This window comes from Hemiscyllium ocellatum, chromosome 32, assembly GCF_020745735.1.
Source record: "Hemiscyllium ocellatum isolate sHemOce1 chromosome 32, sHemOce1.pat.X.cur, whole genome shotgun sequence".
Lineage (NCBI taxonomy): Eukaryota > Metazoa > Chordata > Chondrichthyes > Orectolobiformes > Hemiscylliidae > Hemiscyllium > Hemiscyllium ocellatum.
In genome coordinates this window covers 17,676,410-17,695,123 of record NC_083432.1, presented here as the reverse complement: position 1 = coordinate 17,695,123, position 18,714 = coordinate 17,676,410, and the positions used below count along the sequence as shown (strand labels likewise).

General features: G+C 41.4%; 1 protein-coding gene across 1 annotated transcript in view; it reads right to left on the bottom strand.

Annotated features, from left to right (window-relative positions):
- Positions 1-18,714, bottom strand: part of LOC132830724 (sodium channel protein type 4 subunit alpha-like) — a 199,848-nt gene that overhangs the window by 114,870 nt on the left and 66,264 nt on the right. Inside the window, exons 3-5 of the mRNA XM_060848557.1 lie at positions 6,741-7,081; positions 2,246-2,364; positions 1,499-1,588 (exon numbers count right to left, since the gene is read on the bottom strand). Of these exons, the coding sequence (XP_060704540.1) occupies positions 1,499-1,588; positions 2,246-2,364; positions 6,741-7,001 (470 nt within the window). The 5' untranslated portion in view covers positions 7,002-7,081. The remainder of the gene's footprint in view (positions 1-1,498; positions 1,589-2,245; positions 2,365-6,740; positions 7,082-18,714) is intronic.

Sequence of the window (18,714 nt, the reverse complement as noted above, 5' to 3'; positions counted from 1 at the left end):
TGTGCAATCATAATGTTTTGACTCTGACCTGAGTTTCCAGTTTCTTATTCTACAAATCAGCTGACTGCTTTCTTACATCCATGCTCCTTAATCATCTCTTTGCTGCTGGAGCCCTTCTGATAACTTCATTCAATCCAGCCTTGACTTTCACCGTGTGTTCCTTGCAAATTTCCTCATGGATAAATGCAAAATTGCCCAAGTTCTATTATATTTATGTTTCCTACATTAAAATTTATTCTCATCAAATTTGCTTCGCTCTTCAAAATAATATTCATATTCTTAATCCTAATTTTTCTCCAAAATATCACCCAATGAATTATTGCAAATTTCTGAAATTCCCCAAATCTTAGATTCCACTGGTATTCTGATTCTAATTTGCTTTGTATATCTTGTTCCTCCATTCCACAAATGATAGAATTTTGACCATTTTGATTCAACCATAGAATTTTGACCATTTTGATTCAACTCTCTGGAAAAACCTGAACTGCTAACTTCTAAAATCTGTGTAGAACCCATCTCTTTGACGTTGCGTTTAGTTACTACATTTTACTCTTCTGATCCTACTCAGGCTTCTTGTTTCTCTGACTCTTCTCCATTGTGATGTGTATATGTTAAAGTCACGATCTGAACAAGCATTCTTATTGAGAAGCTCCTTCCAATTTAAGTGCTGGACTGTTCTTCCAATACTATTGAGAAGCTCTTCTAAGTGAGGTGGCGATAGGGACAAGTGGTTAAAAGATCCATGAGCTAAGGGAGCGAAATGGAATGGAACAGAAATCCTGCTGCCGTTTCTTATTCAGGGAATGTGACTGAGATGTGAGGACCAAATTTGTCTGAGTTTGGATGTTCCTTATTGCCCATGGACACATGAGAAAACTGGCACTTGTGCAGGTTACTAAAGGGTTGGAGGTGCGAACAACACATTTCAGAAATATATCTCCGAAATGAGGTGAGGAAATTGGAGGAGCAAAACATTGTCTAATTAAAGAGAATATGGACCACTACTTCACTGTTTCAGAAATAACTTTTTTAAAATAAGGAATATTATCCGACTGGACAGAGACTTAAAAGGATAATGTGTTATTAAGCCATGTGCTTCATTGGTGAATATTTAGTTCTTGCATCTATCTTTAATACAGGTGGAGGTTTTTTTGACAAAAATTAATATTTAGATAATAATTGCAAGGCCAACATTTCCGCCACTCTCTATTGTCCTTGATACATGGTACTTAGTCTTCTTGAACAATCCATGTGGTACGTGCACTTGCACACTACTGAGCTGAAATGCCAGTGCAGCTCCATTCATTTTGAAGCACTATTAGAGAACTAACAGTGAACTATAATAGTAAATACTAATAATACACTCGGTCTTATCTGCTAACAGAACATCAGTATGCTACAATTCCAGGATAGCTGTGAATAATGATCAAACATTTACCAACAATGACACATGAATTAATAAAGTGATTAGCAAGAAGAAATTAATTCATAAACTTACTCTACATTTTTTGTCCAAGGTGCTGGATCACTCATTGTCATGAACACACAGTTTGCTAAAATTGTAAACATGATGAATAAACTAAATAATTTACAAAATCAGGGTTAAGGAAAACAGCATCTCTTATGTCTCTATTAAATATTATTTAATATTTTCTATTACTCAAAGCATTGATACACACTGAATTATTGCTACCTAAGGAGGAATGATGGTTCAGTGGTTAGCATTGCTGTCCCCAGTGTGAGGGACTCAGGTCCAATTCTACCTTCAGATCACTGTCTGTGTGGAATTTGCACATTCTCCCTGTGTCTGTGTGGGTTTGCTCTGGTTTCCTTCCACAGTCCAAAGATGTGCAGGTTAAATGATTCAGCCATTCTAAATTGCCCCTTGTGTGCAGGCTAAATGGATTAGCCATGGGGATGGATGTGGGTGAATGCTTTTTGGAGGATTTGATGTACTGCTTGCACACTTTAGGAATTATATCTATATTCTGCTGTCTTCCTTTCATTCCAAGAGATATTCGATGCTACAGTTAAGTGTTTGTTTTCCTGATATTGCAACAGGTTATTGGATTATTCCAATCTGTCTCCACCGTCATTTAAACTCTTCAACGATGATTTATTTTTCTAAGTTTAGCCCAAACTTTACTCACAAAATAGCTAATGAAAAAGGGCTGTGGTATTTACATGTTTTCAATAACAGTCTCTAAACAAAAATCATCTCTGCAGAAGTGAGCAAGAAGGATATGAATGGATAAGGATTTTGATGGCAATTCTCCGGAGGGGGTGAAAGGGACTCAGCAAGTACAGTGCAGGCGTTGTACTGAACCGAAAAATGGCATTCCCCTTGTTTATCACAATGAATGTCTGAAACAGAAAATAAAACACGGGTTAATGTGACAATGGAGTTCGAGAGATGAGTAAAGCAGCTTGAACCAATTTGTTTTTGACCTCCGTGCTACCAAATTGTAAGTTGCTGGTTTTGCAATATTAACCTTTCTGGGAATAATTACCTGGACCTAGAGAGAAAGGTTGAGGGAGATACTCAGTTCTGCACAGACTAACTCTAACCCAATCGTATTGACAGTATGTGGCCTGGAAACTATTGCTCAAAGTTTCAGCCAGTAGGCTAGAGGCATTTGCAATTTCGCCAGTGGTTAATTTTATGAATGAACTGCATTTACCATGTTCCATTTGCTTTGCTGCCACAGAAGGAGATTGCAAGGAGCAGGATGCTTTAGAGATCTGTTTGAGGAAAGTAGGTAGAGTTTTCAGGATGAGCAAATCTGAGGGTAGAGGATGGGTGCTGGCAGCAGAACAGAAGATTACTGTGATAATTGAAGGGAACTGACTGCAAACTGTGCTACAGCCTCTCAACAACTGGAGAAAGTGGGACAATTACATTACTTGCCTTCTTCCCACTTCAAGAAAATTTCAGTTGGAGCCTTACCGCACAGCAAGTAGCATAATTACCATCTGAAGCAGGGGAGTTGGTTGCTGATTTTGAAACAAAGCCTGAAGATTAAATCGAACTGGTAATTAGCTGTTCAAAGGCTGCCTTACATTTTTGTTTGGTGGCATTTGTTGTTCACTTGAGAAACAGATAGCAGGTAATTAAAATAACCTCCAGCTTTTCCGATCTCCCACAGCAAAGCATCATAGGATGATCAGCCCAGTTCCTCTGTAGTTCGAATCAAATATCACAGGGCCTTAAAATTACAATTGCAATGATTAGAGTGCAAATGCTCAGCTCATTGTGTGAAACTGCTATTTTAATGCAGCTGTTAATCTGTCTAAAATAAATGTGTTAACACTTCAATGAGGAAATTTGATTATGAAAGCATTATGTACTGGCCTTCTAATATTCACACAGCACAATTTCAAAACTAATAAGATTACAAGAGTACAAAGCATAGCAGCTGCAATTCAATATGAGCTAGATACAAATCAGATTGAGAGCCTGGCCAGCCGTACTGTGGACAAATCTTGCTGAAGCAGTGGCACTTTCACCAGTCAGTTGGAGAGGTGCCAACAGACCTGTCCCAAGGACTCTCCTTCTTCACCTCTTCCCTCACCTGAGATCTGGTGGCCCTCAGATTAAATCACCACCAGTTGCTTATCTCTAATAAGAGAACAGCCCCTTTGGTCTGGTAAGACTATGGCAACACAACAACAACCCATGAACAGACCCATCAACCACATTTTCAATCTGGTATTGGCAAGGCCAACGGTGAACCTTGAGTGGAATTGAGATCAGTTTCATGTGCTGCCAGCCAGTCAGCAGCACCATAGACAAAACTGTAGATGCTGCTGGAATTGCATCCTTGATATCCCAAGATCATGGAGAACACAAGACCGAGGTAAGTGGTTATTGAGTGTTGGCTTTCTGGATTGAGGGGTGGGATGGCACAGAGAGAGGGAATGGCAGTGGGACAGGAAGCAAAAGCTCCCCATCCTGTGCCCAGTCTCTTAATTGGGCAGTGATTGTTTTGGGTGAGGGACTTTGTCACCCTCTTTCCCAGACTGTTGTCCTCACAAGGGTGACCTACAGGTCACGCTGCAATGATACAGGCCACACCTACAGCAAGGTTCATCCTAGCTGTATGTGATGTGAGGCCTGAGGGGGGTCTCGACTGGAGAGGGCTAGAAGGTCCACTGTGGGCTTTTCCAACTTAATTCTGATGGAGATGAGAAGATGGCAGGATTTAGCCACCTTCACACTCCACCTGAGGAAGTGCCTTTCTGGCCTCTTAGCTCACCAATATATAGAGCCAAAGATTCTGCCATCTGTTAAAGTTTGTCAGTTAACGAACATTAATATATTGATAGTAATGTTAATAATGCCCAACAGCATTATGTATTTGACTCAACAGTATTTGATTGGATGGATCAGGCCTCTTTAATGACTTTAATCTCTACTGCTACGGACATAAGGACAGCAATAATGTAATTGGGAATTGATTTGCCACTCAGAAACATGTTAAATTAGATTTCTGAGATTTTTATGCATGCAGATATGTATTGTCAGCCTGCCTTCCACCAAAGATAATTAGGATCTACAATGTCAGAAAATCAAATGTGATTGCTCCATTCTTGTCTGTTGTGGTCTCAAGATTGACAGCTCAAAGTGATCTCTTCCCTGTACTTTCAATGTCAGCTGCTAAGAACTCAATTTATAAAGCTCATCAAGAGCTCTTTCCTGTGTTACAACAAGGGTCCAGGCTGAAAGCACAGGGTAACACTGATGGCATTCAATTAAGTACCTCACACTCACCGGTGCTGGGAGAGAATGTGCAGTGCAGAGCAGGGTATAACTAACCCTTCATAAAATTTGAAATTCTACATTAAAGCTTCTTGACTGTTAGTGAAATGTCACAAGGGGAGGAGAATCAGAGAAATCTTGGCCCGACTTGGAATTATTTTGCCAGACTTGGAAATCATCATTCACAGGATCAGTTCACGGATGTACCATTGAAGGGATGTAAAGAGTATGATTTAACGTCACAAAGTACCAAATCTCTACCTGAACAGCAAAGCCCAGGGTGAGCCTGCTATTGGTCCCTGGGCCTCATTTCCAACTTATTGGGAGAAAAGGTCATCACTGCTGAGGATTGGGCCACTGCAATGCCCAGCTGATGACTTGGTTGGCCGTGTAATAGATCAAGAATGGGTGCTGAAGGCCTGATTTCTCTCAGTTTGAATGAGATCTAACGCATCTAACTACTGGGTCAAGAGAAATGGGTAGAGCCTCTGATAGAGAATGTTCATAATTTGCCTCAAAGCAGTCAAACTGGCAAAAAGATTGAGAGACTTCACCCATAAGCTATGTCCACCGTGGCAGCACGGAGGCACAGTGGTTAGCACTGCTGCCTCACAGCGCCAGAGACCCGGGTTCAATTCCCGCCTCAGGCGACTGACTGTGTGGAGTTTGCACATTCTCCCCGTGTCTGCGTGGGTTTCCTCCGGGTACTCTGGTTTCCTCCCACAATCCAAAGATGTGCGGGTCAGGTAAACTGGCCATGCTAAATTGCCCGTAGTGTTAGGTAAGGGGTAAATGTAGGAGTATGGTGGGTTGCGCTTCCGTGGGTCGGTGTGGACTTGTTGGGCCGAAGGGCCTGTTTCTACACTGTAAGTAATCTAATCAAACAGAATGTTCACCAACATTTACACAGGTTTAGAAGTCGTAAACTCTGCTCGTAAACTGGTCTCACTCCCAGGTTGGACTAATCATCATGTTGTGCCCCTGGTAATGTCTTCTGTTCGCTGCCATTCAAGGGAGGTCTTACAATTAACTTTTTTTAGCATAAGGCAATAATAGGCAAGTCGAAAGCATTTAAATACTAAAAAATAACCTTTGCTTACTAAGCAATTAATTAGTGTAGACCAATGCAACTTGTGAAAGTATTGTGACAGTTTGTTTAGTTATTTAAATGCAGATTACTCACAGGCCACTCATAAAAATGTTAAACTAGATCATGGTATCTGTTTTCAGCATCAGTTCATTGCTGAAAAGTGAAATAAGTAATTACATTGTAAAGTCACGTCTGATTATACTGGCTTATATTTGTGACTATGCAACTAACATTCAGTGAAAAATTGAGACATATCTTCACCTCGGAAAGCCAGAACAATTTTGAGGACAGTTTGTACCATGGGGCCTGCCACAGTGGGCACCCACATCACCTGTTCCACTCACCCTTCATCCCCTTAGCAGGTTACAACCCACCATTTTCCAAAACCCTTTCACTTCCAAATTTGATTCATGTCATCCTATATGAATAATAATTACCTTTCAATCCATTAGGACCATTTTAGAATGCTGGCTAGTTTGAAAGATCATAACTAATGTATCTCTGCAGCTAACTTTATTTAAACGTTTGGATATTGGCCATCAAGTTCAGGAAATTGGTTGGATTTTAGTCCCATTAGTTTCTCTAGCACCCTCTCTGTCCTAATATTAATTGCTTTATGATTTTCATTCTCATTAGGATAGTTTCTCTCTATTTTTGATGTTCTTTTTTGTGTCATCAGAATCTCTAAAACAACAAATAAAATGGCAATTTTATCACAACATATTTTTAAAAATAGAAATTACTGCCCTCGTTAACTCCTGAGGTGGCTGATAATTCACTCACAGGATTTAATTGCTATCAGTTAGCTTCTCATAATAAATTATGTCCGTCTCCTTTTTACTTTCAACAGTTGAGGTTCCTGTGGAAGTAATGAACCTTTCTGGGACTTACTCTCTTTGAGCTATAGAATGGGTCTAATTCTTCCAGAGGTTCTGCAATTAAGTTTGAAGGGAGGTCTCCATAAATAAATGGCAAGAGTTTGCCAGCCTCCAGATCACTTTTGGGTTGGGGTTTGTCATCTTCATCTTCTACCGGTGGTTTTGTTGCCTTTTCAGCTTTTTCCTTAGTAATTCTTTTCTCAATTTCAGCCAAAGATTCTCTGGTGAATTTGCGTAAACTGTCAGGCCCCGGATGAGTGAGGAAACATGCCATCTTCTCATTCTGTAGCCCTTCAATCTGTGTCAATCAATCTCCTCAGCAAAACGGCTGTACTTCAGAAATAACAAATTAATCTGTGAAAAGGAAATCAGATATTTTGGTGACATAAGTATTACATACAGAAAATTGCTCATTAATCAACAACCATATATAATGACCATAATGTTCCTAAGAATTAACTCAAAAAGAAATACAATGATTACAACAGTCATCAATGCATCACGTTCAATGTCTTCTGTGGAAAGTCTACTGACAATTTGTGTACAATATAAGGTCTAAAACCATCCCTGAAAAATACAGATATAAATTCAATAAACTACAAAAACCAATTTCGAATGTAATGGTAATCTATGGAATTTCTGAGACCAACAGAGCATTTCCTCTTTATTTCATCTGTTTTATTAAACAGCTAAAAGACATGACACAGGAGAAAGTGAGGTCTGCAGATGCTGCAGATGCTGGAGACATGACACACCCAGACTCAGTCTCCACGAAAATTGGCCAAAAAGAAAGAAACAAAAAATTTTGCAAGGCTATTCAGTGCTGATTAATATTTCCCAATCAATCATGAATTTGCAGATGACACAAAAATTGGTGGGACGGTAAATTGCAGTGAGGAAATGAGAACCTTACAATGGATACAGATAGGTTAGAAGAGTGGGCCAAAATGTGGCAGATGGAGTTTAACATAGATAAGTGTGAGGTCATGCATTTGGGTCGAAAAAATGGCAAGGTGGCCTGTTATTTTAATGAGGAAAGTCTTCAGGTGCTCCGGTGCAGAGGGATCTAGGTGTACTTGCTCATGAGTTACAACAAACTAGTATGCAAGTACAGCAGATAATAAAGAAAGTGAATAGATGCTGGTTTTTTTGTTAAAGGAATGGAATATAAAGGCAAGGAAATATTGTTGCAACTATACAAGTTATTGGTGAGACCGCACCTGGAGTATTGTGCACAGTTTTGGTCCCCTTATCTGAGAGAAGATGTAATGGCAGTGGAGGTTCACTAGATTGATCTTAGAGATGAGGGGTTTGTTGTATGAAGAGAGGTTGAACAGATTCATAGAATTCCTAGAGTGTGGAAACAGGCCATTTGGCCCAATAAATCTACACCGATCCTCTGAAGAGTAACCCACTCAGACCCATTCCCCTACCATATTACTCTACATTTCCCCTGATTAACACACCTAACCTATACACCCTGAACACTGTGGGCAACTTAACATGGCCAATTCACCTAATCTGCACATCTTTGGACTGTGGGAGGAAACACCACACAGACAGACAGTTGCCTGAGGCTGGAATCAAACCTGGGTCCCTGGCGCTGTGAGGCAGCAGTGCTAACTACTGAGCCACTATAGTTTAGCCCTGGAGTTTAGAAAAATGAGGGGAGATCAAATTGAGGTTTTCAAGATGATAAAGATGTGGCTAAAGTAGACATGAAATGGATGCTTCATCTTGTGAGGCATTCAAGGATGACCGATCATAGGCTTAGGATAAGGAGTAGCAAATTTAAAAGAGACTTGAGGAGAAACTACTTCTCTCAAAGGGTTGTAAATCTGTGGAATTCACTATCCCAAAGTGCAGTGGATGCTGGGACAGTGAGTAAATTTAAGGAGGAGCTAGACAGATTTTTATTTGGTAATGGTTTGAAGGGATTAGATTAGATTAGATTACTTACAGTGTGGAAACAGGCCCTTCGGCCCAACAAGTCCACACCGACCCGCCGAAGCACACCCACCCAGACCCATTCCCCTACATTTACCCCTGTACCTAACACTACGGGCAATTTAGCATGGCCAATTCACCTAACCTGCACATTTTTGGACTGTGGGAGGAAACCGGAGCACCCGGAGGAAACCCACGCAGACACGGGGAGAATGTGCAAACTCCACACAGTCAGTCGCCTGAGGTGGGAATTGAACCCAGGTCTCTGGCGCTTTGGCGATATGGAGAGAAGGCAGGAAAATGAGGATGAGTATATCAGCCATGCACAAATGGCAGAACAGGCTCAATGGGCTGAATGGCCTAATTCTGCACCTATATCTTATGAACAAACTTACATTTTTATATGAGTTGTTAGAGATTGCTTGTTGGATCTCATTAAAAATGATATTTGTTTTAAAGGAAAATTACAAAACTGATACTTGAGGAACATGCTAACATATTAGGAGAAATTTATTGCAGATGCTGGAATCTGTACTGAATACAAAAATTCCTGAAGAGCACAGCAGGTCAGGCAGCATCTGTGCAGAGACAGCAATCTAACGTTCGAATCTAGATGACTCTTCATCAGAGCTAATATATTAGTTTGCCTCTAATGTCTGTGGTGTACATGAGGAGTGCTTGATTCGTGTTGGGAGCAGAAATGGTTACCAACTATAAAATAGTGAAAAGTATCACACCTCATTTGCTGTCTCAGATAAAGTATCTCATCACACTATTGAAAGAACAATATGAGAGACTCCCAGTGTGCTGGCCTATATTTATTTCCCAATGAGAAGTCACTAAAATAAATTATTTGGTCAATTTGCAAAGGCTTTGTAGTGATTTTATTGTCGCTCATGCAATAACTCATTAGCTTACTGTGTGCTAATTGAATACATAATTGTTAGATGACAATAGCGACCACACCTCAGAAGTGCTTAAAACCTTGTGAAGCTTTAGGAAGTCCTGACATTGTGAAAATGCAAGTTCTTTTTGTTATAGAATCACAGAGTTGGCCTGCACTTGCAGGAGGAGTTGGGGTCTGCTGGGAGATGTAAAGAGGGCATTGTGCAGACTAAATTCATGAAGAGCAGGATTTCCATTTCTAAGTCACAGGATGCCCTACCTTTGTTTAGATTACTTACAGTGTGGAAACAGGCTCTTCGGCACAACAAGTCCACACCGACCCGGCGAAGCATAACCCACCCATACCCCTACATTTACCCCTTACCTAACACTACGGGCAGTTTAGCATGGCCAATTCACCTGACCCACACATCTTTGGACTGTGGGAGGAAACCGGAGCACCCGGAGGAAACCCACGCAGACACGGGGCGAACGTGCCAACTCCACACAGCCTGAGGCGGGAATTGAACCTGGGTCTCGGGCGCTGTGAGGCAGCAGTGCTAACCACTGTGCCACCGTGCCGCCTTCTCCAGTTGATGATCAAATTGTTTGATTGTCAGCTCCATCAGGGCAGGCAGTGCCAGAGCTCTGTAATCAGTACTGATGGGATGGCAGGCAAGACCATGAATGGAACACCAAATGTAGGTAAGTCGGGTTTACTGTAAAGGTATGGTTTTGCCAGCCTGGTGTGGGGATGAGGAGGGTGGAGAGGTTTGTTTTAAAGTAGATGAGAGTAAGAAGAAAGTGGGATACTGTCCTCTGGAGAGGAACAGCCCCATTAGAAAAGTGTACCCTCCGAAGATAGTAGGCCCTTCCTTTCAGTTTTAAGCAGGTTTTAAAAAATGGCTAGTCTTAAACCTGCATCAACCATATTTTTAGTATAGATAGGGTAATATTAAGGTCAGTTGACTTTTTAACAAGCTAAATTGACCCTTACTTAATGGTTTACATTATTGGACTGCAATGTTGGTATTTGCTCACACTCTGCAATATGAGGTTGATGGGCATTTGATGGGGAATGTGGTAGGCTGGGTACCTGCCCTATTTTACATATATTCCCCTCCCCACAAACCACACCTGGTAGGGGCATGTAACATCCAGCCCATTGTTATAGTACAGAGAGAGACCTTTCAGCCCATAGTACTTGCACTGACCTTGTGAATGAGCAATACATCTTCAGGCAATCCCCTGCCTTCTCTTACTATCCCTGCAAAGTTTCCTTTTCAAATAACAATATAATTCTCTTTGAATTGCCTTGATTGAATCTCTCCACCACACTCTGTGTCTGCACATTCTAATCTTAGCATTCGCTACATATAAAAGCTGCTCCTCCTGTCTTCATTTTTTTTTTGTCAATCAATATACCTGTTCGTGCTCATTCTTGACCCTTCCACCAATAGGAATGCTTTCTGTCTGTCCAGACTCCTTATGGTTTTTAATGTCTCTATCAAATCTCCTGTCAACTTTCTCTTCCCCAAAAAAATCACCTTTGCCAAATAAAAATCTCTCTGCAAGGTTTGTGAAGGTTTGTAGCTCAGGTTGAGGTTTAGGGTGTAGGTTTGCTCGCTGAGCTATAGTTTGATATCCAGACGTTTCATTACCTGGCTAGGTAACATCATCAGTGGCAACCTCCAAGTGAAGTGAAGCTGTTGTCTCCTGCTTTCTATTTATATCTTTCTCCTGGATGGGGTTTCTGGGGTTTGTGTTGATGCCATTTCCTGTTCGTTTTCTGAGGGGTTGATAGACGGCATCTAGATCTATGTGTTTGTTTATGGCGTTGTGGTTAGAGTGCCAGGCCTCTAGGAATTCTCTGGCATGTCTTTGCTTAGCCTGTCCCAGGATAGATGTGGTGTCCCAGTCGAAATGGTGGTTTTTTTCATCCGTGTGTAGGGCTACGAGGGATAGTGAGTCGTGTCTTTTTGTGGCTAGCTGGTGTTCATGTTTCCTGGTGGCTAACTTTCTTCCTGTTTGTCCTACGTAGTATTTGTGGCAGTCCTTGCATGGAATTTTGTAGATGACGTTGGTTTTGTCCATGGGTTGTACTGGGTCTTTTAAGTTTGTTAGTTTTTGTTTGAGAGTGTTGGTGGGTTTGTGTGCGACTAGGTTTCTGAGGGGTCTTAGTAGTCTGGCTGTCATTTCTGAGACTTCTTTGATGTATGGTAAGGTGGTTAGGGTTTCTGGCTGTGTTTGGTCTGCGTGTCGTGCTTTATCCTGGGACAGGCTAAGCAAAGACATGCCAGAGAATTCCTAGAGGCCTGGCACTCCAACCACAACGCCATAAACAAGCACATAGATCTAGATGCCATCTATCAACCCCTCAGAAAACAAACAGGAAATGGCATCACCACAAACCCCAGAACCCCATCCAGGAGAAAGATATAAATAGAAAGCAGGAGACAACAGCTTCGCTTCACTTGGAGGTCGCCACTGATGGTGTTACCTAGCCAGGTAATGAAACGTCTGGATATCAAACCTACAGCTCAGCGAGCAAACCTACACCCTAAAAATATCTCTATCTCAAATGCTGAGATTTTCAGTTAAATCCCAGGCTCAGTAGATTTCTTGGAGAAAGAATTCTAGATTTCTAGCACATTTTGAGTCAAAAACTGTAACCTGTCATTACTCCTGAAACATCAAGTTCTCATTTTAACATTAACCCCTTGCTGCAATCCCTCAACAGAGCAAAAAGTGTGACCATGTACCAACTTTGCAATTTATTTTAGTAGTTTTGAATACCTCATTTCGATCACTCCATAAACTACTACACTTAAAGGCTTATAAGATTAGTTTAAGTAATCGATTATAATGATCCCTGGAATGGTTGGTCTAACATACGAGGAATGGCTGAGGATCCTGGGATTGTATTCATTGGAGTTTAGAAGATTAAGGGGAGATCTAATAGAAATTTGCAAGATAATACATGGCTTAGAAAGGGTGGTCGCTAGGAAATTGTTTCCATTAGGCGAGGAGACTAGGACCCATGGACACAGCCTTAGAATTAGAGAGGGTAAATTCAGAACAGAAATGCGGAGACATTTCTTCAGCCAGAGAGTGGTGGGCCTGTGAAATTCATTGCCACGGAGTGGTGGAGACCAGGACGCTAAATGTCTTCAAGGCAGAGATTGATAAATTCTTGATGTCACAAGGAATTAAGGGCTACAGGGAGAATGCGCCATGATTAAATGGCGGAGTGGACTCGATGGGCCGAATGGCTTTACTTCCACTCTTATGTCTTATGGTCTTATAATTTAACCCTTTTCAGCCATTATCATACTAATGGGCCAACATTGCAATCCTTCCGATATATTCCCTTATATGCACTGGCAAGTTCTAAACACAATACTGTTGATAATAAAATCAGAAAATGCCAAAGAAACTCAGCATCATTTGCAGATGAGAGAGAAATAAAGTTAATACTTCAAGTCCAATATGGCCTTTTCCTCAGAACATTACTTTAGTTATATTCCAGCCATAACTGCGAATCTGTTATACACATAAAAGTTCCATCATATGCTCTTCTCCAAATGAAAGAAAATGATCAGTTGCCTGGATATTGTCTTTCTACATTAGCTCTGAGTTTGTGCTCTCAATGCTGGCTCAATGGAGATTAATTTTCTTAGTTTAATAAAAATAATTAAAATGATATTTATGACTTAAATTTATCCAGTGATCCTTTATACCTGTATTGCAGTAAACAATTCATTTGTAAATAATCTTTGTGAGGCTGCGAGTATAGCGAGGACACTGTTCTTCATAAGACATGTAATATTGAAGATTCCGCTGCTTTGGGTGGGCTTTACAACCTAATAAGAAGATAGTGCAGTTAGAAATCCCAATCAAATGCACCAGTTAAGCCAATGGATGATCTGAAGAAATTTGGCTCTTCAAGCTCGGAAAAGTGGCTTCTAAGCAGATAATCCAACTTAAGATACAAGATAAGATACTTAAGATACAAAGCAGCAAACCATATGGGCAACAGAAGTCTGGAAACCAACCTCAAACTAATCAGTGGTAGCAAGCTCAATGGAGCACACTTTCAAACTCCAGGTGATGAAACGTCTGGATATCAAACCTACAGCTCAGCGAGCAAACCTACACCCTAAAAATCTCTCTATCTCACATTCTGAGATATTCAGTTAAATCCCAGGCTCAGTAGATTTCTGGGAGAAAGAAGTCTAGATTTCCAGCACATTTTGTGTCAAAAACTGTAACCTGTCATTGGAGCCATGGAGCAGATTTCTCGTCGTGGTAGTCAAGAGCAAAACATAGTGGTTATTGGCCCTGCATTGGATTCAGAAACTTAGGGTTCGAATCTCATTTGAGGACTTGATTTTTCTTTGATTTCATTTAATTTATTATCTAAGTACAGTGAAAAGTTTTGTTTTGCAAACAGTACAGCAGTACTATAGTAAAATAATTGGGTAATCGAACAGAGCGTGGAATACAAAGTTATGGCTGCAAAGAAGGTGCACAAAGAGCAAGGTCAACATTTAGATTTGAAATTTGAGAGTCAGCAATCTAACAACAGCTGTTCTTGAACCTGTTGGTATGTGTGTTTAAGCTTTTGTATCTTCTGCCTGATCGAAGAGGCTGGAAGAGATTATAACCAGAGTGGAAGGGGTCTTTGATGATATTGGCTGCCTTTCCGAGGCATTCAGAAGTGCAGATGGAGTCAATGGATGGAAGGTTGGCTTGTGTGATGGACTGAGCTCTGTTCACAACTCTCCACGGTTTCTTACAGTCCTCCGTAGAGCAGTTGCTGTAGCACATAGCTCAGCCAAACAGGTGGATTATCCCTGGAAATTCCTGCAATATGGGAAAAGTACAATTGGGAGAGCCTCCTGGTTAGCCATGCTCGAAACAGAGTGACAGCCATCAATTTACAGTCTCTGGCGACATGCTTGTGACCTGTTCTAGAAAGTGCCTTGAAACAGATGTAAGGTGCTTTGTCTACTTGATGAAGCGTGAGGCACCAGAACAGTAAAGAAGAAAAACAAAGAAGTGGAGAGCAAACTTGGGGGAAAAAAAATTGGGTAACATAATGGGGGAGCAGTGTTCTGGTTATGCTGTTTGAGTGACTGAAGACACAGCTGGAAAACAGCACACTTTGTCAGAGCTTTGTAAAGTGTTCCCCTTTTACATTGATATTACTTACAAATTGTCAGGATGAATGCAAAATAAAAAGCTTTTCTCAGCAAAACACAGGTCCTGTTCCACCAAATGGGTATTTGTATTAAGAAATTTTGGAAGACTCTCCTGATGTGTTTCTATTGTATTCATGTTGTGACAGCAGTTACTTCGCAAATGTGTTTTGTTGTTTTGCATTTTGAGAAGCACTTGCCTACTTTTCAAACCTGCAGTTACACCAGCTTCTGTTGATGACAGTACATTTGTCTCTGAGCCTGGGAAAGCAGTATCCATTTCTACGCAACAATTAATGGGGCATTTCACAGCTGCCAGTACGTTAATAAAAGACTGCCTTCATATGGAGCCAAGGATCTAAATATTCAAACTAATCCCCTGCCTAACTCATGAAACACAAAAGGAAAACAAAATATGGAAATTACATGAAAAAGGCAGAGAACTGGTAAGGCCATATGCGAATGAGGTAATGAATAACTCCATGATACATGTTTAGAAGCTAATGAAAAGAAGTTTGTTAAATAATTTCTCACAAAAACCACATTCTTCATTTTATCTATTTTCAAGATGGCAGATAATCAACTCTGGGATTTATATACCACTTGTCACCACTTCAGAAAATCCAAAGCACTTTTTTGGAAGTGGTCAAGTAGAGAAAGCTACAAAATTATGCACACAGTAAGCTCTCCCCGAGCATCAATGAGGTAAAATGCGAAAACATCTATTCCAATGGTGATGGATGAATCAAAAATGTTAGCCAGGTTACCCTCCTGTGCTTTGTTGAGGACCGTTATATTTTTCATAGGCACCTGAGAGGGTAAACAGTTCTTTGATTTAACATCTATCTAAAAGGTACAATATTCCTTCAGTACCACATTGAACTATTTGTCTTTATTACTCAACCAAATCTTGAGAGCAACTTGAACCCAAAACCTTCTAACTTAGGGGCAAGAGTATGATCACTGTGCCAAGATTGACATGACTCCAATTGTATTGTGTGGTTTATCTATACCAGAGAATCATTTTAAGAGACAATCCTATAATATGGCACAATGACACCAGGGATGAAAGTTTTACCATCCCTACAGAGGGCAATGTCAATGTAATGTCAGGCAGAATGGCCAGAGTTTCAAAACTGCCATTGGATTTCCCATAGCCATCACCTTGACAGATTTGGTGGAACCTGAAATGTGCACAAAAATTAATGTCAGGACTACCTACCCCAATGTGCTATTTCCTGGATTTTAAACTTTCCTGTGAGGTCGATGGTTTTCTTAAACCTCTATAAATCATATTATGTCAGTAGGTTCATGAACTAAGTTAGTGGGCGGCACGGTGGCACAGTGGTTAGCACTGCTGCCTCACAGCGCCTGTAGACCCGGGTTCAATTCCCGACTCAGGCGACTGACTGTGTGGAGTTTGCACGTTCTCCCCGTGTCTGCGTGGGTTTCCTCTGGGTGCTCCGGTTTCCTCCCACAGTCCAAAGATGTGCGGGTCAGGTGAATTGGCCAAGCTAAATTGCCCGTAGTGTTAGGTAAGGGGTAATATGTAGGGGTGTGGGTGGGTTGCGCTTCGGCGGGTCGGTGTGGACTTGTTGGGCCGAAGGGCCTGTTTCCACACTGTAAGTCTAATCTAATCTAATCTAATCTAAAAAAACCATGAATGCTGCCTGTTTTTGGAGTCAGGAAGCTTTTACTTGGTTCAGAAAAATTGTCAACATCACATACTCTATGATCTTTTAAAAATGTTTCTAGTGTAGCTTTTGATGAGAAGGCTTTGTTCTGGCAATTTCTCTGGTCCATATGCACCAACCAACCTCATTCCTGTAGCCATCCATTTCAGCTACCCCTCCCAACACCCCCCAAACCCCCTGTACACACACCCCAAGATATGTCCATTCTGGGCCTCCTGCACTGCCTAAATAAGGCCACCCACAAACTGGAGGAGGAACACCTCACCTTCCGCCTCGAAAGCCTACAACCACATGGCCTCAAACATTGAATTCACTAGCTTCCAAAGACCCCTCCCCTCATCCCAGCCCACTTCCAACCCTCCAACTTGGCTCTGCCCTCTTGACCTGACATACCTGTCCATCTAGCTTCCCACCTATCCACTCCATACTTCCCAATGATCCATCACAATCACCTCCGACCTTCGCACCCCCCCACCCCCCTCCCATTGCCATCCCAAATACCTTTCTGCAAGCCCCACCCACCCCATTTATTTCTCAGGCCCCTTCTCCCTCCTTGGTTTTGGTGGAAGATTAAACCCAAAATGTCAACTCTCTTGCTCCTCAGATGCTGCCTGAACTGCTGTGCTTTTCTCAGTCCCACACTTGATCGACTGACTTCTCCAACATCTGCATTCTCACTATCTCCCTTTTTTCTAAACAGGTAAGTATTCACTAAATTGACCAACATTGTGAAAGTGTTCTAATGAATTAGAACACTTTAACCACTGAATTGGTTTCTCTTCTACATTCAACAGTATTTAGATTAAAATCTTAAGTGTGTCATTTATAGCTTTTGCTTTAATTTTTTTTAGATTAGATTACTTACAGTGTGGAAACAGGCCCTTCGGCCCAACAAGTCCACACCGACCCGCCGAAGCGCAACCCACTCATATCCCTACATATACCCCTTACCTAACACTACGGGCAATTTAGCATGGCCAATTCACCTGACCCGCACATCTTTGTGACTGTGGGAGGAAACCGGAGCACCCGGAGGAAACCCACGCAGACACGGGGAGAACATGCAAACTCCACACAGTCAGTCACCTGAGGCGGGAATTGAACCCAGGTCCCTGGCGCTGTGAGGCAGCAGTGCTAACTACTGTGCCACCGTGCCGCCAAATCTTTACACTGATTCACTGTCAAGTCATCTGTTCAGTGTTTTGAGCAGTATGCTAGTTCATCAATCTGTTCAGATTACTTCAAAGGTTTTTATATGTTCAACTCTACAGACATTTTCTATTTATCTGATATGGAATCTCAGTATTTAAACTTCAGATTTAAATCCCTGATGGATCAATTCAGTTCAGGACATTGCTCCCATGGGCACTGTGAGCTTTTGTTTTGATTTGCATTTTTATGAGCAGTTAATAGCATTATCTTATTTTGTTGAAGTTTTTGAGTGACCTTTTGTTTATTTTGGCAGTTTTATGAGCACTTAAGTTGAGTTATTTTTCTCAAGTGCGCTTTGAATTTTAATGTTTCAATGAGAGTTTCACAAGCATATCAAAGATTACCCAATGTTGTGTGTCAGTGCCTATGGCCACTATGGAGAGGACAAGGGTATTTACAAAGCAAGGGAAAGTTGGCCCAACACGCAGTCAGTATTGGGCCAATTCCTCGGTGAATGAAGACAGGCTTCAGGCCTGCTTCACGATGCAGAGGCCCCTGAAAGCTTATCATGGAAATAGTGTAGTCAGGAACAGGTGCAGGTCTACAAGATCTGAAAATGGCCCGACTCATGACTCTCACCTTGAAGGGCAAGATTCAGGCCCAGTTCCATGCTTCAACATGGCCACAGTACATAAGATTATGAGTTCACAGTTTGGTTTGTCAGTTAATGTCTTTGGATTAGGAGATGAGAAACATATTATATCTTTCAACATCTCAGGTCATCGCTAAGCAGTTTACAGCCAATGACAAACTTTTCTGAGTTTAGTCATCATTGCTATCAGGGAATCATGCCAGACAGGATTTATAAGCAGGAATATGATAACTGCCAGATAATTTATATGAATTATAATGGAGGGAGAAATATTGGTCAGCGTACTGCTCCGGCTCCCTTACCCTTCGAGTGGCCCAGGAAGAGGCAATTGGCTAAACAATGCCATAGTACATTGGCAGAACATGCCAACTAGCCAATTGGAAACCACAACTGATAGAAGGTGGAGCGGTACGATGGCTCAGTGGTTAGCATAACAGCCTCATAGCACCAGGGATC